General features: G+C 37.2%; 1 protein-coding gene across 1 annotated transcript in view; it reads left to right on the top strand.

Annotated features, from left to right (window-relative positions):
• The first annotated feature begins 756 nt into the window (after positions 1-756).
• Positions 757-27,365, top strand: part of LOC142317459 (cilia- and flagella-associated protein 206) — a 102,973-nt gene continuing 76,364 nt past the window's right edge. The window contains exons 1-3 of the mRNA XM_075354026.1: positions 757-814; positions 13,451-13,639; positions 20,580-20,738. Coding sequence (XP_075210141.1) covers positions 757-814; positions 13,451-13,639; positions 20,580-20,738 — 406 coding nt within the window. The remainder of the gene's footprint in view (positions 815-13,450; positions 13,640-20,579; positions 20,739-27,365) is intronic.

Raw genomic sequence — 27,365 nt, 5'->3', positions numbered from 1 at the left:
TTTTATAGAATGAAACACGATGATTTCGTCGGTTGTCGAATAGATGAGCTAGAATACATCATAAGAAACATTTTGATCATCATTCTTTATATTTATTACAGCCTATTTCTTAAATAAAGCTTTCGGTAATGGTGAATATGTATTGTTTCCCCGTAAAGTGGATCGAATTCTGATACTGAAAGATTCATTCTCAACACTTAATTCATAATGCAGCCGCTACCCATTTGAATAAACCATTCGAAAGGTTCGTTAATGTTTTCATAAGCCTCTAAATACTGTTCGTTCAAATTTGCTTGATTTTCGCAAACATTTAGGACATAACGAGTGCTGATATTTAGATTGACTTCAAAGAAATTGCAATGATTATCTACACATTATTTTCATCTCAACAACAACTATATAATATTTAATATCGTTTCCTTTATATTTTTCAGCTTGATATTTTATAGCATTCAATACTTTCGCATTCATAATCGTTAAACATTTATAAGTATCTACATGATTTTATCGCTAACACTTCCCAAAGGGGAGTCTTGTTCTTTAAGACTTTGGTGGTTGGCGTCCCCACGGGCCTAGCCTCTGCAGCTTTTCTTCCCAAAATTACGTGATGGGACAATTCTGGTGGAGACATACAACGACGAGCAGAGTCGGTCTTTGTTTCGTCTGACCAATAGGGGCGACATAATCGTAAGTACGGCATGCCACAAGACCCTAAATACCATCCGAGTAGTGATTTTTTGTGGTGACGTTCTGGAAATGAATTTGAGGGAAATTGCTGATGAACTTAGTACTCAAGATGTTGTAGAGGTGAAACGTATGATGAAACGGCTGAACGGGACAGAAGAACCAACGCCGTCCCTTATACTGACGTTCAGTCTTCCTGTTCCTCCAGAGAGGATTAGAGTGGGTTACCTCTCCGTTCGGGTACGCCAGTTCATTCCCAACCCACGGCGGTGTTTCAGGTGCCAAAGGTACGGTCACACTACAACATCTTGCTCGAGGTCGGAGATCTGTGCTCGATGTGCTACCGAAGGCCACAGTGACGCTAACTGCGAGGAAAGAGAAAAATGTGCGAACTGCAATGGTTCGCATACTTCTCGCTCCCGAGATTGCCCAACCTTTAAGGAAGAGAAGGCGATTCTCAAGATCTGTACTGAGCAGAAACTATCTTTCCCGGCTGCACGCAGGGAGTAAAGGAAGATAGTTAACTCACAGAACCTCGTTCAACCTGATGTCCTTCGCCACTGCTGCGTCAAAACAAACTGCTTCACCTGTTCATAATCCACAGTGCGGATCCTGCACGGAACTTAAGAAACTCGTTCAGATGCTTTCTGATCAGGTTACTTCGCTTACGGCCACTATTTCCAGGCTGACAAGGATGAGTGAAAAGTCCTGCGTCGCAATAACTGAATCCAGCAGTGTGGTCTGTACAAAAGTTCCTGCTCCCAAAGTGCTGCCGAGAGCCACTATTTCCGGGCTGACAAGGGTGGGTAAAAAGTCCTGCGTTGCAATAACTGAATCCAACAATGTGGTCCATACAAAAGTTCCAGCTCCCAACGTGCTGCCGGTACGGGCAGAGGCTACCACAGATGGCGGTAAGCCAACTAACAAGGTCCCCACGAAAGTGACCCGCATGACCACCCCCTCTGGGATGTCAGTAGCGACATCCCGTTCTCATAAATCTCTTCCGCCGTCACCCCATATACTGGAGGATATGGTTGAGGAACCTCCCGACCCAAAGGCGTCGGAGTTTTCTAGGTTGAAGAACACAAAAAAAAAATAGAATCACGTACAACTGAATTCTATATGGTTTCCTGAGTATATTTATTATTTATTATATTTATTATTTGTTATTATTATATTTATATTTTTTTACTTTATTTTAATTTTATGAACATTATTCAGTGGAATGTTCGGGGTGCACAGTCCCCCATTGAAGATATTGTAGTACTGGCGCAGCTGCATGATCCGATTGTCATGTGTTTCCAGGAAACTCATCTTCTGCCACATGACCCAATCGCACTCAGGGGATACTTTTGTGAGAGATTTGACTTAGGTGGACGGTAGAGAGAGTGGTGGAGTGGCTATTTTTATGAGCGATGAGGTATCGGATACAAGGATTCGACTGACCACTCTCGTTTCTGCTGTTGCAGTGAAGATCTCTGACCCCTTCAAGTTGCATATCTGCAATCTGTATCTCTCACCGAACACTGAGTTCAGTGCTCTGGATATCTCAAATCTCCTCGCACAAATACCATCTCCATCATTAATAGTAGGAGACTTCAATGCCCACCATGTTTCTTGGGGCTCGACTTTCTGCTCCACTCGGGGAAATATAGTACATAATGTGAGACAGGACTTGGACCTGTGTTTGCTGAATGATGGATCTCATACATTCATGTCTTTATCATCTGGTACTGTGTCTAATATCGATCTCTCCATCTGCTCGCCGGCTGTACTCCCTCGTTTTGATTGGTCTGTTTGTGATGATTTTCATGGCAGCGACCATAAACCAATTGCTATTCGTTTTGGTGTGGACCACGAGATTCGGAGAAGGCCACGGAGGTGGATTGTTAAAAAGGCGGATTGGGATGGATATCGTACGGCCTTCCAATCGCAGTGTGACGTCGGTTCGAACGTCCTTGAGCAGCTTTCCTCTCTTACGTCCAAAATACTTGAAACTGCCAGCAGATATGTCCCACAAACATCGGGTAATCCTAAACGTCCTTCCGTTCCGTGGTGGAATGATGATTGCTAGTGTGCTATTCGGAATCGACGGCGAGCACTACGCAAATTCAATAATAGACCTACAACTGAACATCTAGATATGTACCGCAGGGCTAGGGCGGTGTGCCGTCGGATCTTCTTGACCTCTAAGAGGAATTCTTGGACGAAGTATGTTAACTCCATCTCACGTACTACTCCCACGTCTACTGTGTGGAGAAAAATTCATGCAATTTTCAGGTCGCCAGGGCAGTCTATTCTCGGTCTCGTCGATGAGGGGGAACTCCTTACATCATCTTCGGCTATAGAAATGCTTTAGCGAAATCTTTCCGCTCGGTGTCTCTCACTTCGTCATATAGTAACGACTTTTAGATGTACAAAGCACAGATGGAAGTATTGGCGTTGAATATTGGTGTTTCGGTTGGTGAATTGAACACTCCATTCTTACTTAAAGAATTGTTGCACGCACTTAGGAACTCGCGTGACACTTCCCCTGGGCCAGACAACGTTCGCCTTAGTATCCTTTCGCACCTTCCTGACTCAGCACTACAACATCTTTTGAATATTTACAATGGTTTATTCTCCGGACAAGTCTTTCCGCCCGGCTGGTCAGAAGCATGTATTATACCAGTACTAAAGCCTGGTAAAGAGAAAACCGATCTTAAGCTACCGCCCTATTTCTTTAACAAGCGTATTGTGTAAATTAATGGAGAGGATGGTGAACCGCAGGCTTGCATGGTACTTGGAGAAACATGGCTGTCTTTCTTCGGAACAGTATGGTTTCCGACATGGGAGATCTTCCATTGACCATTTGGTGTCGATGGAGACAGCCATACAAAACGCCTTCCTGAACCGCCAACACCTCGTTGCTATCTTCTTCGATATTAAAAAGGCGTACGACACGGCCTGGTGACGTGGCATTCTTAACACAGTTAGGAAGTGGGGGATCACTGGCAATATGCTTGCTTTTATCCGGGGATTCTTTAATCACCGGACGTTTCATGTTCGTGTAGACGATTCACTTTCAGACAGTGTCGTCTCGGAAAATGGGGTACCTCAAGGTAGTGTATTAAGTGCCACCTTGTTTTCTGTGGCCATAAACAGCATTACCGATTGTGTAAATGCTCCTGTCTCTTGTTGTCTTTTCGTTGATGATTTTGTTATTTACGTTGCGAGCCGCTCTACACCCACTGCGGAGCGACTGATACAGAACACTATATTTCGCCTTGAGTCTTGGTCAGGAACTATACTTGTTTCACATTTTCACCCGACAAGACGAAATGTGTAGTCTTTTCTCGGCTATGGAACCCTTCTAATCCGAGGGTTTTTCTGAACAGAGAGCTTATTGCTGTCTCTACTTACGTCAGGTTTCTGGGTTTGCTTTTTGATAGCCGTCTTACCTGGATCACACACACATATAAGAGAATTGAGGACAAAGTGTTCCAAACTTTTGGATTTTGGATATGGTGCGGGTCCTTAGTAACACCAACTGGGGGGCGCCGATCGGTTATGTATGTTACGTTTTTACTACTCCCTTGTTCGTTCTCGTTTGGATTATGGTTGTGTCGCCTATTCTTCAGCACGTCAAACCGTACTTAAGATGCTGGACGGTGTGCATCATTCTTTTCTTCGGCTTGCCACAGGTGCGTTTAGATCGAGCCCTATCGCAAGCTTACTTGTAGAACGTGGCAAGCCATCACTTTGGGATAGACAAGACCAGCTTTTGTTGTCTTATTTTGCCCGTCTTAGCGGACAGCCGAATCACCCAGCTTTTGACCCAGCTCTTAAAATTCCTAATTTGAGGAAGTATGAGGACCGTCCACGTTGTACTGCGCCTGTGAGTGTCCGTACACGACGTCTGCTGCAGCGTATGAATGTTGGCACTCCCTCGTGCTTTCATCATGTCCGTGCTCGACTCCCCCGTGGAGAATAAACCATGTAAATTTTACGTTTGATCTTACAACGTATGATAAACGATCAACGCCATCTATTGTTTTCCAGCAGATGTTTCAGTTTCTCCTCACCAAGTTGAACCCAGACGTGGTGGTATACACTGATGGGTCGAAAAATGACGGTAACGTTGGTTGTGCTTTTGTTTTCAATGAACAGACTTATATGTTTGGCCTACCCGGTGTTACGAGTGTGTGTGTGTGTGTGTGTGTGTGGGGCATACGAGGATCACACACGAATATCTAATGTCAGGAGAAGACCCACCCCTGTGCACACGATGCAACTGCCGCATGACTGTACACCACATTCTCATGGACTGTATATATTATGCGGCGTTGCGTTGTCAGTTTAATATACCCAGCATTCGTGATATCTTGTGCAATGATTGGGGGATTTTGGAACAGATGTTTTTTTTGCATAGTACTGGGTTATTGCAAAGGATTTAATATACTTATATACGTTTTTCTGTAAGGAGAGTTTTTTAATAATTTTAACCTTTATTTTCGATTTGATTTTTTGGTTCTGTATTTAATTTTACTATCCGGGGAGGGGATTTTTGCACAACCCATCGGAGTTAGGTAAGTTTTTATACTTTCTTTATTCTATTATTTTAACTTTTATATTTTATCAACTTTGTCTGTGGTATTAGTTTTGGGTTTTATTTTGCCTTCTTGGCTTGTATTAGTACATTTTTATTATATGATTAATAATAGGTTTACACCTTGTATGGTTTATTATTTCGAAGTTATTTTACCCTTTTACTAATAACTACCGGGCGATGATAACGCCCAGGCGTTTTTCGCCCACAAACAACAACAAAAAAAAAACAAAAAAAAATCGCTAACATTCCACAATTTTTTTAATGAAGAACCATCTGATAATTTTTATTTGGAATTTCAATATACAACAACAAATCAGAAACAGAAATGTATTTTTTTAGTTTGTGTTTTAATTTAAAATACTGTTCAGTCAAATTGACAAGAGCGCTATCAATATAAATATATTGTTAACAAAAAGTTGTATTTTTTCCTACTTGAAATCTTTAAAAATCTCTCTTGGGGAAGCCTTAAAAATAATCTTTTTTATATATTCACAATTTAATTTAATATTAATTTCATTGCTAGAGTACTCCGTATACAAACATTCAATATAATTTTCTATGTCATCTAAAAATGTAATTAAATCGTATTCGTTAGATAAATTTTTGTAACAGAATACTATATTAGGATCAGAAGGATTAGATTCGTTTGATAATTTAACGCGTTCGAATTTCATTATTTTTTGCTCTCTGATTAATAATGTTTAATTTTTATAATGTAATATTTTATTTATATTATGAATAACGAGGTCATTATTTAGATAATATAATTTTCAGCAATATATAAATTGAAAAATATATATAAATAAACATATTATGTATGTAAAAAATATATATTTAAAAAAATACACGTTCAAATCTAATATACACATATATAAAGAAAAAAATTAAAATAAAAAAGACAGGAGTTATATCTTTATATATATATTTCTTGTGTGCGTGTGTATGTCACTGAACTCCTCCTAAACGGCTGGACCGATTTTGATGAAATTGTTTGTGTGTGTTCAAAGGGATTCGAGAATTGTTTAGATTCACAATTTGATCCGATAGAAAATGTTTTTTTTTAAATTTATTTATTTATTTATGTGTTGTTGTTGAGGTTAAGGTTCACAATTAAATCCGGTAGGCAGCGCTGCGATCGCGTTTTAAAATTTCTTTTTAATTTTTGGCATATCAGTCAGAACCGGTAGTTGGTGGTGCGATCGGATTCTAGGAAATTTCTTTATTTTGTTGCTTTTTCGCATATCAGTTACTTGCGTCGTAGCTTAATGTTATTACATTAAAATTCGTATTTTTAACAGTTTACTTTGTTTAGAGAGTAGTTTGAATTAAATCCGATAGGTAGTGCTGTTCTGACAATTGGATTTATTTACATTCTGACTTTTATAAAGTGAAAGGTTAAATTTTATGAAGTTTCGTAACGTTTTATAAGTTTCTTAATGTTCAGTATTAATTGTAATGATTTTGCATGACAAATATATAGTCACGATTGCATGCTGTCGCTGTTTTGAATGCGTCTGTCCACAGCGTGAGCCGCGTTATAAAAAAAATAAATGACCTAAGCGCCGTAATTTGTTTTTTACGATACTTCTCTTGAAGCAGGACAACTGACCTTTCCGCGATCCATTCAAATGCAACACCATGCACAAATTTGTTTTACACATGCATTATCGAGCCGCAAGGACGCTCTTTCGTTGCGTACCGGGTCGGAGTGCTGAAGGATGTATAGGATGCTGGTGTTATAAAAACAAACGCACCCAATATAATAACATAGACACTTTTAGTGATCATACAGTATTGCTGTTAACAAAAACAGTATATATATTTACATATAAAAGATAACATGCAACTTAAAGATGATTTTCAATCAATATAACGTGAAGCTGCTATAGCCGAGTGGATTAGAGCGACGTTGAAGAGCGTGTAGTAGTGAACTGGTTCAAAACTCAGCCAGTTTTTTTTTATCGACCTGTTTGCAATTAACTTTCACAATGAAAGAGTGGATTCGATGAGAATATAATAGTAAAACATTGCTGATTTTTTTTTTTGATGAGAAATCATTATTTAATGTATTGAAAAACACGTGAAAAAATACGTCCACATACAGTATCACTTTGACCTTTGACCCCTTGACAAAATTATTGGTTCTTTGTTGTAATTTTTGAGGTCATTTCAAACCCGTGTTTTAATATGTATTTTGCAGTGAATGCACTCTTTCAGCGTGAAAATTTAACTAAAAACTGGACGTAATTGTGGAGGAGTGGTCTCCCTTGAAAGTTCCAACTTTCTGATGTGGGGACAAAGGTCGAATTGATGCCGTATGCGGACATATTATACTACTCTATTAGTAGGCGGGGCCCCGGATGCCGGTTCACCAACCGCCGAACCTAAGTTTATATCGGTCATAGCGTTGATACGCACCAGCATAACTGCACACGAATTAGTTGGGTTAGCAACAGTATAGATATTGAAAAATAAAATACAGTAGAATGGAATTTGATCGCAGAGCGAGTAAAAGACAAAACTTTATAAAGCGTACTTCCTATGTTTTTGCCCTTGAACTCACGGGTTTTTAGAAAGCGTGCGCAGGGAGTCAGTGAGGGTGTTCTAGGCGGTGTCTTCCCCGGACACCGCATATTCGACGGTCTACCATACACGAGATCCAGCCTACGACTGTTTCCCGTGCCGAGTCACTAAACTGAAGAAATTCCTGACGGCTGCATGTGAGAGAAGTCAGACCCAGCCCTATATTATCCTGAAAATTGTGCACCGTACACGCGCCTAACATCACGGGGCCCCTACCAGAATAGGACAGGTGAATTCAACGTACGCAAAGTTCGCCATCTGGGTGCGCACGCCCGGCCACTACCCCGCTCATTACCACAGAACATGGCAGCAACTGCTCCTTCCAAGGTTATAGCTCGAATCATGAATGGGGAGAGAAGGACGCCCGAGCACCACTGGTCTTGCAACCTCCAGCTCCTCTGACCTAGATCTTAACGAGAGTTGTATCCGTACCGATACTCCTTGCGTTGGTCGACTCTCTTCCCGCCCCGCTGCCCATACAGCACAGACCGACAGGGGAACACCCGTGCATAGTGCCCGTCGTAGTGCTGCAACTCCACCCAAGCACTGACCTCCGGGACCCACTTCTACGCTGATGGAGCCGTCCGTGCACACAAGAGAACGCCTCGGGTTCATCCGCCTACACTCGGACTCAGATCTACTGCCCGTCACCAGACAGGCGACCAAGATAGCATGTTTTTCAAATCCCTTCGGTAAGTAACTTTTCTGGAAGTGTAAACCAGCACTATTGCAGTAGTAGCGGTTTTTCATCTACCACGATTGCCCACAAATCATCACCGCGTCTCTAATGCAAAATTGCAGATTAAATGACATACATCTGCAATTTTAGAGTTTTGCGCTGTCTCGCTTTTTCCCTACTTCAGGCGGTATCAACGAGTTATGCCCCTACTGCGACCCACTACACATCAGCAGCCGGTGTGCAGCCCGACTTATGGTGCCAGCAACTGAGCTTTCAGCCCGTTCTTTTCGAAACGTCGGCCTTCAGCAGCCGCTTCGACTTCTGCTCACTTACGACCTCCAGGACCACTCCACGAACCCTTGTTTTTGTGACCCGGGAGATCTGGAACTTTTCTCTCCACGGGTCCAGAATCTTTTCCTGGGTCAGCCCCGTCATCGCAGACGAAGCCTCTGGACCAAGCGTTACTGGGACCACCTTGACGGTGGCCCGCTTAACCTTGGGAGCCGGCGCCTGAATTGGCGGCAGGGGACTAACCCGCTTAGGCCCAGATGCGGCTGTTACTGCAGCGAAGGAGGCAAGCTTTTTCACCTTCTCCTCCACCTGTTTCAAAGAAGTGAGGATCTCGCCACGAACCCTCCCCGTTACCGGTTTGAAGTCCTAGACTCCTTCCACCACCTGGTTCACCTTGCTCGACAGTCGATTAACGACCGAATCTAAAGCTCGGTTAGCGCTCTGGAGGCCCTCGCGTTTCAATGCCATCTCAAAAACCATCAAGGAACACTCAGAAAGGCACGAGTCGACTAACTGTCAAAACTCGACCGATATCCTTGATTCCTTCCAGGAGGATATTTTGGCCCAAGTGGACCGCATACCCTCTATCCTCCCAATCCCTTCAGATTCCGAGCTAGACCTCTGCAAATGAGGCTTCGTCCTGGAGTCCTCGGGGCAGATCCGACCACCGCACCGCTGTGCTCCGCCACCCTCGACTTCGCAGGGAGTTGCCTGTCAGCCTTGGCTCGCCCTCCACTGTTCCGACCGAAGTCTTCCCCACGCAGCACGATGTAGAGGTATTGGCCAGATTTTTCGTGCAATCCACCGATGCACGAGAGGGTAGGGTCTCCCCTCTCATGGAGACCTCCGTGACCTCCTTATCAGAGGACCGTGGCCTCAGCGGAGACCTGCCCAGTGACGTTCTCTGCAGGAAGGGGTCACCAGTAACCAAGTCCTTGGCTTCCTCAAGGCAATCTCCCCCGGATTGCTCCATTGCCGCTTATTAAAAAGAAAAATACACCAACTGCACTGCCAGGCACTACAGCTGCAGTTTGAAAGAATCTATCACCTATCACAAAACAGGTGAGTGTTCGACTTAGTTATTCCGAGCAAGGCCACCTGTCGTTAACGCAACCCCGCTTGATACAGTCAAAGCTTAAAAGTTCCTAATGTAGACCACCGGCGAGGTCGGAGTGAAATCACTTTCCGAACCTGCCAGAGGATCTGAAACTTTCCTTGGTCTCACGAATTACGAAGATGAGGATACCGACACACAAAGAAATAAGGACGTTAAATAAGGACGTTTTCTTTGTGTCCAACCGCTCATTTGTCATATATTTACCAAAATGGGTAGGCGCACCCCGTCAACTACTAAACATATATACGACATTCATAAATTAAAATTTACTTTGTCTAGAAAGCAATTCTTTGCCATGACTAGGTCGCTGAATGCCAGCAAGTACCTGTCCACCATACTAATGTGCTTGGAGTCCTAATTGGCTGGTGGTCAGCCACATATCTCAAGGTTAGTTTCCCACAGCAGTGCGTTAGGAGTCTTTCCCTTAAGTAAACTACCGATGTCGATTGAACATAGCAACCGCATCAAGGAACTCCCACACGGTCCGACAATGCGGCTCTCGCCATATTAACTCGCCGCTTGTGAGTGGCCAATTTTCCCCTTTACATCTAAGTTCCAGGGTGGCCCGGTTTCTGGCTTCCCCCAAGAGCAGGGCAGTCAAACATCAGGTGTTCATTTGACTGGACCTCCCCGCAGACGCACAGCTCATCAGCTGCCAGGCGGAACCGAAACAGATAAAAATTCAAATTAACATAGTTCCCTTAAAAACGAACTCGAGCCATACCATCCCCCAAATCCGGAATAAACTTGTACAGGGATCTTCCCTTAGTCGTGGTATTCCATTCTAGCTTCCATCGCGAGGCTCTGCAGTCTCTTCCGCAGGCGGGAGATGGGCAAATGAACGAATTTTAGATCTGGTGCATTGTGATCACCGTTCCGTTCCGGTACTGGCCCGGCCCGAAACCGCATCCCAAACAGCTCAGCCTCCCGGCCTCTTCTCAATCTTCACATGGCTACCCGAACTTTCACTAGTAAATCGATTGGGAGAGCCTTTCCCAATACGGTGGTCGCCTCGTAAGAGGTTGTCTTAAAAACACCAATGCATACAATTAAGGCTCTGCGCTGGTCACTCCTTAAATTTTGAATAAGTACTCTATTCATATGCAACCTATGCGCCCAAACGGGCGCTGCGTAAGAGATCATACTTTCCAAGACATCTCGGTACACCATGTACATTTGACGGCCAGACAACCCATAGTCCTTCCGAGCAATCCTCCTAAGTTTGTGCATCACAGAGACGGCGTCCGCCGCTACTTGCCTAATGTGTTTGATAAACAGCAACTTCTCATCAAACAAAATCTCTTTGGTATAGACGAAACCAAATGATGTGCTCCTCTGTAGCTCGCATTAAAGCGCAGTTAAATCATCCAAACTTTGATATGGTGTTCTTCAACCTGCATCCTAATCGATATCAGGAACGGCCGAGATCTACTACCCCGCTAGGCATCAAAGCTCATCGCCTTTTCTTATCTCTAGATACACAATCACCTCCAGTTCTTACGGTTACTCAATGTTATTACCCCCCTTGGCGTTTCTCTTCTAAATCACTGATTTAGTCTTTGTCGATATCATAAAAAGTACATTAATCCTGCCACTTAAAAGAAAGATTTTATAATATTGTAAATAGCGTGAATCCTGATGCTATAATTTATACAGAGCTCTAAACACAGGATAATTTGTTTGTTGTGGTTTTGTGTTTGGTAATAGAACATACACATTTGGCCTTTCCAGTATTGCCAGAGTTTTCAACGCGGAGCTGTATGATATTAATAAGGCCTTAAATATGCATACCCCAACATATCGATACTTACTTGCCTGTTCCGATTCCATACATGCCTTGCAGGCGATTACTGACATGTACTTTAGACACCCTGTTGTGCGTGAGATGCAGTCTATTATTTCTGAAGTGACTCAACACAAGTGTGAGGTTCTGCTGCCTGCCAGCCATATTGTAATTTCAGGCAATGAGCGCGCTGATAGTGAGGCAAAAGTAGCTTCTTTGCAGTCTCCTTTCATTAATCGCGTTGTTTCTGACGATCTTGTTTGTTTTCTTAAGAGGAGGTTCGTGATGAGTGGCAAAGTGAATCAATGGGTACCATCAACAATAAACTTCGTCCAGTTAAGAATACTGTGCCCCTATTCACCGTGGAATTGTTCATGTAGGAATAACCGTCGTGAGGAGGTAATTATTATATGTCGTACTAGACTCACTCATGGACTCTCATGACCCAGACCAGTGTACCCGTTTATGTTCACTGGGACTGCCAGCTAACGATACACCAATTCCTTGCGAACTGTGTCTGTTATGTGGCATGCGTCGGAAATTTAATTTAGGGTCTAACATTCGAAATATTTTAGTTGCAATATGACAATGTTCTTGAATGCTTTACTATCTCTTAAGGCGTGCCCCTGTATTCCAAAATTTGATTTTACTATAATGTGTTTCGCCATTTATATCATTTGGCGTATGCCAGATGGTAATTTTGTGGTTTTAAATTAATTTTTTTTAATATTGTATTTCATTGTGGTTTTATTTCGTCTTTAGTATACTGCATTGACACTTTAGATCTATGTTGTACTGTATGAGGAATATTTTTCGGTATTATATTGCGCGCTTTAATTGTTGATCTTATTAAAATTCCAATTTTTTAAAAGAACTAAATGAGATATGCTTTTAAAAAATCCGTTCTTTATAAAACGATATAACCAAAGCATTGTCTCTAAATATATCATTTACTAATTGCACCAAGACAACTCCTATTCAATAAAAGATTAACTGCAGTAATGAAGATAATTTTTCATTCTAACTTTTCAATACTAGTTTTCAGAACTTTTTATAATTTGTAAATAATTGCTCAGAATAACCTTTATATTTACAATAATAAGAGAAACACTTTGTTTAACAAAGTATTAAATATAGAAATACTTTAACAAAACTGTGTTTGCATTTCATGCAAAAGTATGAAAGTATTGGTCCAACTTAATGGTAAATCCACTAGCAATTATGCAAATTTAAAATGTTAAAAAAATCTTTAATCATTAAAATGATATTAAAACCAGTGACAAATAAAGATCAAATCTTCAATAGTAAATTAACTTTTCAATCAACTTCTTCAAGATTTATTAACATCACCTGAGGTAATATACCTTCTTTTATTCTTTTTTGTGAAGTAAATGTGACTAAAGTGATGTAATCTCCACAGAATGTTTGATTAGATTTTGAATTTTAATGGGTAAATAACTAAATATTATTATCACCTGATGTCCAAAAAAAAAAAAATTAAATATACTTCATTACACCTATATTTTTAAATGAAATATTTACTTTCATAAAAAATACCAGAGAGTACCAGGGGTTGATTCCCTGTCTTTCTGTGACTCAGCAAATAACAAAATTTGTTTTTTTGTTGTCTTAATTTATTGAGAAGGGTTGTTCAAATGAACCGATCACCTAAAACAATTAAAAACTGAAAATAATCTGAAGTTCAGAAATTTACTGTTACAGATAAGATTATATATGATCATAGACATGCTATAACAAAATTAACTGAACCAATCATGAAGGAGTTAACAGATAAAGATGTAAAAGATAAAGAAATCCTTGATGATCTGTATCATAAATTGGTTGTCATTGTCACATTATTATCTGGATTAGGAAATCCAACACAACGTGCAGTTTTAAGTTCAGCCACAGGTATTTATTTAAAACTGATAACTAATTTATGTTTTTGTTTATTTTTACAATATAAATGGATATAATTTTACATTAGTATTGAATGTTGTAGTCGGAAAAAAGTCAGAGAAATGGATAGATGCATTTTATAGTTATAGTGCCCTTTCATAGAATTCAAAATGACAGTCAACAAAAAACAAATGTAAAAGCGTACTACCCAGTATTTGCTGCACAGTTTTTGCGTGATTGTATGGCGACAACTTCTTCATACAGATGACTTTGATTGTGCTTTGTACAAATTTTGGAAGCCAATGATGCACGATGTACATATTATGTTAAGAAAATGAGTAACAGGAAAGATTTCAAAATCTATGAAGTAGTAGTTAAAGAAAACAAAGAGGATAAAAAATGTGATTAAAGTATATGTATTGTAATGTTATAATATCCAAGAAATCCAGAAAAATAATATTTTATAGGCTAAAAGAAAGAAAGTAGAAGAAATGTAGGAAAAAGGGCCATAATTTTCTTTGAAAACTAATGAAATAATTATTAACAATGTCAGTATGCCTCTAAAAATGAATACATGGTGCTGGATGGGCTTTTATTAAGAAATTATTTTTTTCTTTTCCTTACTCCCTTATGCCGGACCCTCAATTAAGCATAGAACAGCGTAGGAGGTGTCCTTTCTACTGTAACAGCCCTTCCCACCTACCGGTGTGGCAGGTTGGGCTGCTGGTCGGATCTTTATTTTATATTATATTAGTAAGCCATTACTATTAGCAAGTCATTAGAGTACCCTACTTCCTGTCCAGTTTTTTAGCAGTGTTCCTATATAAGGCATCCAGCTTCCAATTATCATTATACAAAAACTACTACAAGGGGTCCCCGATCCCTCATCAAGAACGGTCTCCTCGGCAAACTGTCTTCTCCAGATCGAGGCTGCCCTCCCTAACTAAACACACGCACGGTTACACACGATCGAGATCCCAACCGTCACAGGACTTTATCTTCAATATTCTAGTAGCTAGCTTCTCCAAATTTCCCCAGGCCTGCCTACTGGAAAGCATATAACCCATAGTCCTCTCTAGCCAGGTCAAACCCAGGGTCAGCCGATGTTTTGTTATTTATGGACACTCAGAAAATTTTTGCAAGTATCTTTAAAAGCTGTCCCAGCAGTGAGTTCTAAATCAGTCAGCACAGAGATAAACATTTCATCTCTGACCAGTTCCTTATTTATGGGCCAACAAAAAATCCCTTCTTTAATTTCTGCTTCATCTACTTTTGGGAATTTCTGCCTTATTTGCAAAAATCTTGACTGTACTTATTCATAGCTTTTACAAAATCTTTTATTTATCCCAGTTTGATATGAAGGAGCCATAAAAATATTTTTTCTGGTTTAACTAGAGACTCATAATAATGTTTTTCATCTAAAGAAAGATTTTTTCATCTGAAAAACAAGATTATACTCCAGATACACAAATTCTAAACCTAGATATGACTATTTCGATTATTAAACAATTATCATCAGTAAGTACTTCAAATACACCTGTCCTACTCTAAACAACAGTATTTTTTATACCCTAGCTGTATCCCTAACAAAAGAGCAATTACTATTAAATTTCCACATATGTTCAATCTATGCTTTTTAAAATTTACTTTTTCGAAAACAGTTTTCATAATATCATAAGTTTTTATTATACAAAGTGAGAAAAAGTATCCCTGCCAACATCTACAGCAACCTGTATAAGATCTATATTAAGAATTAACATACCTGTTTTATTCTTCAGAATAAATGTTGACAATGGCCTCCAGCAATAGGTAAACACTGGTGTACCCGGTTTAACAAACAAACACAGTTATATCTGTGTCAGTTCTGTTGGGATAATACTGCTAATGCAAGTCCTGATATTCTTCTTTAGTTCATTGATTGTGAGTGGATTGTTTTGATACACTCATCCTTTCAACATTCTACATAAATAAAAGTCACATGTCGACAAGTGGTAGCCATAAGCCTCTACTAACTGTTTGCTCAACAGTAAACAGTTCATGAAGACGATGAAGTGACCTATCAGACGTGCAATAGGTCACGCCATCCAGCTGGAAGAAGCAATACTCATGATCTTTTTCTGTCAACTGTTTAGCAACGTCCAGATGGTCAGGTAGACATCTTTGTTGACTGTGACCTCGAAAAATGCAGGACCAATAATACCCGTGGCAAGCACAGCACCCCACACACCTATCTGTGGTCATGTATGGTACCTTGTGTATTTGGTGTAGATTTACTGACGCCCAATACCTGCTGTTCTGGACATTTATGTATCCTGATAAATGAAACAATGCCTTTTCTGATATGATAAACTTAATGGATCCAATCAACCATATTCAACAATCAGCGACAAAAAGTCTTACATTTTGCCTTGTCTGGTTCCTTCAATTGTTGCACAACTGTGATGTGGTATGGTTTCAACTCAAACTCTTCAGAACGTATCTGCAGGTTGTTCTACTCACCTGATTTTTTGCCGTAGATTTTTGGTAGTCTTTTGAGGACTATGAAACATCACTTCAGAAACGTGTGCACAAAGTTCAGGAGTCCGAACGGATGGTGCCTTGTCCTTTGGTGCATTTCAGCAGAACCCATTTGGTGCCATTTCTTCACCAATCGCTAAATGCTGCGTTTGGCTGGGATGAGACGATTAAGTATTGCTTTACGGAATAATTTCTGCAATTCCTTCAAAGAACTGATTCTTATGTGTGACTTCACAATATTCACTTTCTTTGGAATCAAATATATCACTAATGCATACACAGCACAAAACACCACTCCTCAATTTCAGCAGACAACTGATTGTCAGAGCATAGAAGAGTGGCGAGGGAGAGATAATAATGCAGCTCACAGGAAGAGAGTTCTCATGTTGTAATGTAAGCCTCTTCTTTTGTTCCAATTTTTGATGTCTCCCCAGGATGCATTGGTCATCAGTTTGGCAGATGCCAAACTGATGACTGTGATGTGTTATCAGATTTTAAGGTCTAAAAGACGACCTCCGGTAAATCCCATCAGGGCTATGAACAGAGAGGGTAGTGTGGTGATTGGGATCATCACAAGGTGAGTGTCTTCCCTTATGTTTTCAGGATGCTTTTAAGCTATACTTGTAGGTATCAATGAAAAGGTGCCGCACTCCTTAGGTATATGAACTTGCCTTACTTGCAACATAAGTTCATCAGTATTTGTACAGTAAACTAAGTAATTATTTAAGTTTTAAAAAAAATCTTTGTTGGTTTTGATAGCCTGAATTCTGTATTTTTTAAAGTAAAGTCCAACCTTCCAATCCTGAGCCTAAAAATTCAACTTTATTTTTTATAATTTTATTTCTCTTAGCAAGTCATTTAGCTTAACTTATGTTGCAAAATGTGGCTCACTGGATTGTAATTCAAAGTCTAAATCATGATTTTCATCTTCCATAATATTCGCTTCATCGTCGCTTATCACCAATCTCTTGAACTGAAGTTTCAAGAGTTTCCTTCGTTTGGGAAATCCCTTACTGTAAATTTGACTTTTTTTAGAAAGAAATAGTTGGGCTTTCATTGTATCTTTTGAATATTGAAAAAGGGATTACATTTGGTTCAGCTCTAGATTTATTTTTCACTCTCTTTATTTAACATCATTCATAGAGACATGTGTCTCCATCAAAGAGAGGCAATATTAGAGCTATATTTGGATATAAAGATAACAAAGCTATTTCTCTGTAAAAATTTAAGTTCATATCAAAGGGATATGTTACAGTAGACTTGCTGACTCTAATGTACATTAGATGATTTTTTTTTCTCAAAAAAGCAATTTTTTTTTCTTGATGAATTAATTATCCTAAGTTCAAAGGTTGTGCTTAAATGTAAATTATGTGGCGTACCAGGAATCTGGTACCTCTAGATGAAAGGCCAAAGATACTACCACTCAGCTAAGGAGAATATACAATTATAGTTAAATATATAATTTTTACTAAAATGATAGTAGTTACATGAAACATCTCCTTTACTACTGATGAAGAACCAACATTTGCAGGTATCTTTTCAAATGACTATTACTTCTCTTGGCAGTATTATTTAACTGTTAGATTTTTTATGTGTTTCTCACAGAAGACCTCTTTAAATCTGTCATAGTAATATGTAACCATAATCCAAATTTCTTACAAATACAAGAAATATACTTGTGTAATATATATTACACATTATGTAGGAGAAAGCTTTTTTCCTGGTTGCTTGTTAAAAATATCAAAGGCTGCAGAGAACTAAGTATTTGGTTTACTTGAGAATATCTGCTGAGGATGTCATTCATTCTCAGTTATTATAAAATAACGGGTAAAAAAAATCATCATGCTTTGATGATGATTCTTGGATACCACATTTTAAAAAATCATATAATGGGTAGCATGCTCTTGTGTAATCAACTTACAAATATTGATTACTATTAAAATATTGATTAATATTTGTCTGCAGGAAACTATTCTAGAAAGGCAGAATAATGCATTATTAAAAATGATTAGATACAATAAAAAATAGATTATCAGATGTAGTTTGAAGTTCGCAAATTGTATTTAGTTTAAAGACAAGTGTTGCAGGTGGCCAGATACACATTCTTACTTATTTACCTTCTGCCGAGTTTTCATCCCTTCTTCATTGAAAATGTGTAATTTGTGTTTTCCTCTACCCTGGATTTTGAATTAGAAAGATGCACGTAATTCCCAAGTTCCCTCATTAGGTTTAATAGCAGGAAAATGTTAAATTGTCATGTTTATTATGACTCAAATTCTTGTTCCACTCAAAAACATTTAGGAAGTTAGTAAGGATTTAGGTCTATTTTTTTTTTTAACCCACCTGGTTGGTGTAGTGGTGAACTTGTCAGAAATTGACTTATTTTGAAGTCAAGAGTTCTAAGGTTCAAATCCTAATAAAGGCAGTTACTTTTATACAGATTTGAATACTAGATTATGGATAACTGTGTTCTTTGGTAGTTTGGTTTCAATTAACCACACATTTCAGGAACAGTCAACCTCTTTTCTTTTTTTCTGTTTAGCCTCCGATAACTACCTTTCAGATAATACGTCAGAGGATGAATGAGGATGATATGTATGCGTGTAAATAAAGTGTAGTCTTGTACATCCTCAGTTCGACCATTCCTGAGATGTGAGGTTAATTGAAAAACCCAACCACCAAAGAACACCGGTATCCACGATCTAGTATTCAAATCCGTGTTAAAATAACTAACTTTACTAGCACTTGAACGCTGGAACTCTCGACTTCCAAATCAGCTGATTTGGGAAGACGCGTTCACCACTAGACCAACCCGGTGGGTTTGGAACAGTCAACCTGAAACTGTACAACATTACACTTCATTTGTATTCACACATATCACCTTCATTAATCCTGTGAAGTAATACCTTATGGTGGTTCTGAAGGATAAACAGAAAAAGAGAAAGGTCTAGTTTTTTTACATGGTTTGCCCATATTTCTGTCAGTATATGGACTAATATTGTCAACTCATTTGTAGTAGTGTTGTATTTCTGTATCTTCAATAGTCAGCATACACAGACCTCTCTGCTGGCTATCACAAACCTTTGCAATCACACAGCTATGCAATAGCATGCCTGTGAAATGATAAAGATGCAGGGTAGCTATATTGGACGGACCAGGGTAAAGATTGTAAATTCTGGGATCACAAAAATGGCATGAAAGCTGTTGATTTGAAGGTTCATGTTACTTATTTTACTGACTCTTTGCAATAGGCAAGTGTAAAAGCAGTTTGCAATCATTCAGGTTCAAAATGTTTACTTTGAAGGAATTAATAATGATCTCTCTCTGTGGTGTAAACTAAGATCCGTACATAGGCCAATTTCCATATGTTCTCCCTCAGGACTAGATAGTAACGTTACACAATTTCCAGTTGATTCCCACATTTTGGGGGATTTATTTTATTCAGTTTCCTGCTTTAGCTCTTGCAATCCAGGTTTACAGAGGATAAAAATTATGCAATGAGCTAAATACCCTTTCAGTTGGAAAATCATTAAGTTCATTGATCATTTCATTTATGGTACAATAATTACAATGTATTATAAAATCTTTGCATGTTACTTTCAATAGAAATGACATTTATCTATTTATGCTTTCCATTTTCCAAATATTAGTTAAATTTTTTAATATTCTTGAAGACTAAAATGATGTGAAAGTGTTGTGATGTTGAAGTCTGCTAACGATAAATTATTCATTCCCAATACCACTCTATATCTCTGCCAACTATTTTGTGAAACAGATGGAAATTTGTGAATGACAGACTAGCAAGATGCCTTGAAGGGTGCCTATACTTTTTGAGAAGAAAACAAGCACAGTATCAGAACAGTGCAAATTGCAGCAATGAAAATTTTCCATTGATCACCTAATTGCCCTTGCAGCTTGCAAAATGCCTTCATGACAAGCAAATGTCTTTTTGCTGTCTGTCGAAAACAGATTTAAAATAATAATATAATATTTTGAAATAGGGGATGTAATTGGTAATTTGTTGGGGGTTCAGAGCAAGATTCCTGGACAATCAATTAATTTTTAACTGTCCAGTTTTGAATCGGAATAGCAGTTTCTGAACTGTTTACACTGGAAAACATTGCATTAAATTGTAGTGTTTCTTAGTGTAATGTTATTTGTTATATGTTTATAAATAATATACTTTTTGTGAACTTAAATATCACTATACAAATGCTATGTTTAAATGAAGTAATACAAACATTTTATAATTGCTTGGATAGTAGTTTATTTAAGAAAATAGTAATTGAGCGTTCAATTTATCCAAAAACTAGTTTTTATTTTAAACATTTAAAACAACCAAAATATAAAAACTTTATTCACATTAATGCATGTTCATTTTTCCAGTGAAATTTTTTGGTTTACTTATTTTACAAATAATTTTTTTTTATTGCAGTTGCTCTATCTAGTGTTTTTCCAATAAATGAATTTCCCCGGTTCTTAGCACTTGGTAAATTTGATAAAGAAAGACAAATAGAGGAAATGGCTCATGTTGTTTCTGGAATTAGAATTTTTAATTATCATTATCATAGGCAAGAGGATGGAATTGATGATTGTAAGTGTAGCAAAAATTATGTATTTTTATCATTTATTTATTTTAGAAACTGCAGGTTAATGGTTTAATTACAGTTATATTTTATTCAGTTTAAGAGATGAATTTTGAGCTTATGAAAAATACAAAACCTGAATGGGATTTGAACCCATTATCTTCTAGATGAAAGGGGTAATCTTAAAATAATGTAAATATCGTTAATCATATTGCTTAATTTGTCAATTAAAGAATGAAACAGGTTTGAAAAGAATAATAAAGTTCACTGTACTATTCTCTATTACAATAAAATTTCACTGACAATTATTATTTTCATCTTTTAATCTCACTGGAGAGATCAGATTACTTTTATAGATATGCATTATACAACCACCAACATTGAAGATGCTGTGATTTTTTTTAAAAAAAGAAGATATTTCAAAAAGTTTCTTTTAAAAAATGTACAAATCTTGTTTACATCAAGGGTAAACATTTTCATTAGCTAATGACTGTCAGAAACCATGCATTTTGAGGGTTGAAAATAATATTAGTAGCTGTCATCTAAAGTAAAGGAAAAATTAGGTTGAGTTAGTTACACCAGTGCAAAATCCATATGGATTCATAAAAAATGCAAGGTCAATGCTTAGATCCCTTCCCAAGAATTTTCTTTTAATATTTTTCTATTTTAAAATCATCTAAACCCATTGACTGAATGTCGGTGGGTCTGGCTTAACAGGAATATTACGGATATTAGACCAGGATTTACAGACATGTCTGAATTCCTTCCTTCAAGTTTTTCTTTAGTTTCAACCCGTAATACAAGTATGTACAGGAGATGCAACAAATCTTGATGCTTGGTGCCACAACAGCAACAGCCGCAATATGAATCACTGTGCTATACTTTTAGCATAACACTTGCTTCATTACCTAACAGCAAATGGGCCTTCATAAGATGTATTGTGGTGTTAGTATTGGATCACAGCACACAATTTTTTTTGAAATTTTAATCACCTCAATCTAATATTTTGAACATTATTATTTTTTTTTTAATTAATTTTATATATATATCAAATTTAATTGGCTAACAGAAGAGAATCTTTAATTAATATCTGACCATTTTCTGTGAAAAAAAAATGTTATACATTTTTCAAAATTGTAAACGTGACAAGAATTACAGAAACATTTATCTGAAGCTGGAAGTTGCACAATAGTAGGCTACACATAAAATGGTATAAAATGCAAATCAAAATGTATTACCTTCATTGAGTGCTGGTGTTCCATTTTATTTTCAAAAAGATATTGAAAATTTAATGCAAGATAAGAATTAAATACACTAAATAATGGAATCTGAAATTACAGCAGAAACTAATTACTTTTAAATGTTAGAACATAATAAAATTAAAGAGGGTGAATATCATCCACTTTGCAAAAATATTAGAATTTCCAAGGTTACTGCCATCAGAATCATCATTGAAGTCATTGCTGTCATTTTCACTATTTTCTTTTAAAGAAATAATAAATGATTCCATAGTATTATCAATAATGTCTTCGTGTCGCATATGTTCAGCTTCTGTTCCCTTAACTTTATCACAATACACCTTCCATTTTTTCATTCATATGGGTCACTTTATTCGCACCCTGCCTTTGAACATCTTTTATACCAAAAGTTATGTTATGGCTTGATACATTATCCTTTAACTTTTGACCAAACCATCTCAATAGGATTTAAATCCGGGTGGTATGAAGGTAGTCAGAGAACATCATGCCTCTTTTTTTTGTAAAAGTGCGTCAAACACGTAGACATTAAACTTTTCCCTGTTTGGTTTTACCAGTTCGTATAGCTGTGGTTTCAGCATCAAGGAAGAATGAAGAACAGAAGGCTTCTGAGATCACTTTGTCATACCTTCTTTTCTTGAATTGGAAATTGGTGATTTTGCTAAAACACCATTGTGATAGGGTGCGCTGTCAAATTACCACATAATTATCGGGAAGGTTTGGACTTAACATCTTTTCTGTCCATTTTAAGTAATTTTCCGCTTTCATTTGACCCTTGTAATCACTACTTTTTAAACCTGCTTGCCAAGTTAGTAAGGCGTTTGGGATAAAACCCACTTCTCCGGTGCGCGTTATAAGTTTGCTGCCTTTTGAGAAAGGAACTTTTCATCCGTTACATGAATCACTACGCCACAACTTATTTATAGTATGAAAAGACATATATATATATATATATATATATATATAGGGTGTCCCATATAAAACGCAACCCAACCTTATATTGGTAGGTATTGAAATAATAAAAAGGCATGTGTAAATGTAAATGTAATTTTTATTATTAACATCCATTACCTTACATTTAGAGTAAATGTTGGAAGTGGCCGCCATCTTCTTGAATACAAGCTTCAATTCTTTTTACAGCGTTTCTTGCAACTTTTTTCAAAGTTTGTGGCTGTATATTTAATACAGCTTGTTCAATATTGACTTTCAAGTTCAAGTGTTCGTGGTTTGTTGCTGTAGGCTTTTTCTTTGTGGTAACCCCATAGAAAAACATCCGCCGCAGTCAAATCTGGAGATCTTGGTGGCCCCAAGCCTCAACCGATAACACGATTACCAAAGAATTCTCAACGAAATCAGAAGTTGAACCTACGTAGTGCGATGTCGCACCGTCATGTTGTAGCCAGCACTGTCTGTCTTCCTCTTCCAAGAGTGCAATGAACTGAAATAAAATATCCTGATAACGTTCTGCATTAATGGTGTAATAGGACCGATTATTTTCTTCCGCGATATCGCGCAACACACGCCCAACTTCTGCGGGTGTAATTGTTTTTCGTGATAAACGTGGGGATTTTCAGCACTCCAAATTCTACTGTTTTGGCTGTTTACGTAGCCATCCAAATGAAATCGTGCTTCATCTGTGAAAAATAACGAATCCATAACATTAATTCCCTCACGCAGAAATCAACGGACCGTAGACAATTTTGTAGCCGTTTTTTTTTGTCGGGCTCAAGAAGTTGATGAACCGTTTGAATGCGATAAGGTCGTAATTGTAATTGTTTGGTCGCCCGATGAACAGTTGATTTAGACAAATTAATTTCAGCAGACAAACGTCTGATCGATTTATTTGGCGAGGCGAGTAATCGGTCTTTGATTTCAGCGACTGTATCTGTATTCAACACAGACGCAGATCTTTTGTGTTCCTAGTTATTAACAGAACCGGTCTCTCTAAATTTTGCAATTAACCTTAATACTGATGTTTTGTTAGGAGCTGGTTTATCTGGGTACTTATGGCGAAACAAATCTTGCACTGCAACTACTGATTTCGTACTGAAGTACGACTCAACAATGAAAACACGTTCCACTAGCGAAAACACCATCTTGTCTCTAGCAGTACACTGAACGTTATGATTGCATTGTTGTTACTATTGGTAGTGTTCTACTGCGTCGCCGCAATGTTCAGATGTTGGACGAGTCCATTTCAGTAACGAGTAGGGGAGTAAGCTTCACTTTTGAAATTTCATGGATGAGTGATTGATGGGTTGCGTTTTATATGGGACACTCTGTATATATATATATATATATATATATATATATATGACTCGTCAAGGTACACTATTGACCTATTTTCGGTTATAAATTTTTACGGCTGTCGAATATTGAATGTGCTTAAACCATATGTCATGTCGTTCAATGAGAATCATCCAGTTATTTTCGGTTTTTTTCCACATAAACCCAATTATTTTATTATTTTTCTCAAACTTGTCTCTTTTCCTGAATAACCAACTGCATCTTTAAGCGATAACTTTATCTTTTTCACCGTTGGCAGTTGTTTATGATTTCGTGAAATTCGTTTAGAGTCCGTCTCACTACCCATTTGTCAAAGTCATCTAGTCCCGTTCCAGGCATTTCACGGAGTTTGAATTGTATTGGTATGGAAAAAGAAGCCTATGCCGGATTTCCGGCTAAGTTTCTAGCAACCGCTTTTTATCTTTTCTCACTCTTTGGAATTGGGATCGCGACACCCCACACGCAGCTGCTGTTCTTTCTTCACATTTTTTAATGTTAATCAGGTGTTTATCTTCTTTTTCCGACTTCGGAAATGTGATTTGTTTCATAAACTCATATACACTATTTATTATTTCCCGGGCCTGCCGTTTAATTATTTTGTTTTTTTTTTACGGTAGACCCAATTTAACTAATAATTATAAAACACTAAAAATACACAACCGATTATAAAATGTAATTTCAATCAAAATTCGAATAAAATGAAACGGAACTAGCACAAATGTCCTTACAGGATCAACAAATCCAGACTAGTTAATTGGATTATATTCAAGCATTCAATAACGTAGGCTTATGGGTAATTAATTATTTACTTTTACACTGGCCTGCCTGTATTTAGAAACTATGAGTACCTAGCAAACAATACAGCTATATTGTTTGTTGATGATTCTAAAAAAGATATGCATTTCCTAAGTTATAATACATGGCTTGTCCGCGATTATGTTTACAATAAAACACGATAGGTTGTAAACTACATTTATACTTACGTCAGACATTTATAATGCTAGTCCATTTATCATTTAGTGTTTTCTGCTGAAATACGAGTAATTATTATTTTTGTTGAGAATAGGCCTACATTTTATAACGTTTAAAATTATACCACCACCAATAATAACATAACATTTCTTTTAAGTCTTAATCATTTATGAAGTAAAAACAGCAGAATTAGAAAATATTTTTAAATAACCCGTAATGCCATATAATAACATAAAATAGTAAGTTGTGTTTACAAGAAAGCAATTTGCTCCTAAGCGTAAAAACTAACCTGAATGTTTTCAGTTTGGATAACAGACACCATACTAGCTGTCCTAGTCCGAGCTTCAAGATTCATTGCGGTTGTTGGGTAAAGTTACAAAAAATAAAATTACACACAGCTCGTATTTTCCAAAAGAAATTGGACTTTAATTAGAGAAAAAACAATTTAACCTTTTCTTAAATCATAAACTTAAAAACTTGTATGAAATTATGAAATAAACATAACTTAAATCCATACAGAAATTATACAAGGAATATCAGCTGAAATTAACATAACAAATTATAATATTAAATGATAAATTCATAAACATACATTTTTCAAATAATCATTTTCAGAATCTACAATTAAACAAAGCCTGAAAACAAAAGAACTTGAAACACCTTTTTTACAATCATATACTTATAAGCATAACATCAATAAACATAGTATGACTGGAAAGCTATTGCATTACTGGCATATTCTGTAATAATGAAAAATTAGCAATGAACAAATGTCATTAACTTAGAAAAATAAACTGCAGTAATTCTTATCATTGCCACTGGCCTTTTCCGAATTATGAACATCATTAAATAATTAAAACTAGCAATTCTAGTTTATTGTAGAAAAAAAGGCCACGATAATATTCCAGTATAAAAAAGAGTTAATTACAATATAATCAAATTGAAATAAGTAATCATAGAAATAGAGTTAATTTTAGTAAGCCAGCTTTCTTGAAAATATGAAATTACAAAGAAGTTCAAAATCATAACTTCACATCAGGAGTTATTTTCTTTAGATTAATTTAAGAAAAGTAATATGAATTCAGTTCATGAATAGATAAGAATTAATCTCTGCGACTTAATCTAATGTAACAAGTTACATTAGATTAAATGATAGTCAGTATTTAAAAAACATTTCAAGTAAAAAGATAATTTACCCTCAGTAACTGACTTTTGAACATAGACTTTTGATAAACAACCAGAATATTATTAATAATAGTTATCATTAATAACATATGAAATATGTCACACATGAAAAGTAATAACATAACCTATATCTAAGCCACATTTCATGACTACACTTGAGTGAAGAAATGGTTGTTTAAGCCAATCTTGAATTTCAAATACAAAATGTACAATTAATTAAGTATTTCACAGATTTTACTAATAACAAAACTGTTAAAATATAATAAATGATGAATAATTTTAAATTGCCTTAATCACACATAAATTTGTAAAAGATGAACTCGTGAATGAAAGTACACATGAACACATACAGTTTATCCTTAGCGTAGTCTACAATGGCGTATCAAAAAATACAGAGGTAAAACTTTGTTTAGAAATTGAGTAATACGGAGAGCCTCAGATTTGTGGTAATGAGTTTGGAGAGATTTCTGCATCGATAAACTTGGCTGGATTGTAGTAACAGAACCACTATCAACAAAGACGTAATCTACTGAATTTGAAGATTAACTTAACAAAGAAACGAGACAAAACAAAACATAGAGATCGGTGAAATCACGAAACACTGACGAGTAGAACTATAGAATATTTCGACAGAGAAATACCACAACGTTTATGAGAGTATGAAGACGACGAAAGTATTTAACACATTATACGAGAGAGAGAGAATTGCAAGCTGGTTTGTAGCAACCGAACCACTTTCAACACTAGAGGATATCTACTGAACTTATCAGAGAAAAGAGGAAAAGCGAACATAGAAAACTGTGAAATCACGAAAACACTGACGAGTAGAACACACAAAGCGAGAGAGAGAGAGAATCGCACGCTGGTCTCCAGGCTGGAGGACCAGCCGTTGTGCATCCGAACAACTTGAAAATCAGACCTAGAATGCCAAAAGGG

This window comes from Lycorma delicatula, chromosome 1, assembly GCF_047948215.1.
Source record: "Lycorma delicatula isolate Av1 chromosome 1, ASM4794821v1, whole genome shotgun sequence".
Taxonomy (NCBI): domain Eukaryota; kingdom Metazoa; phylum Arthropoda; class Insecta; order Hemiptera; family Fulgoridae; genus Lycorma; species Lycorma delicatula.
This window is presented reverse-complemented; position numbering and strand designations above follow the sequence as displayed.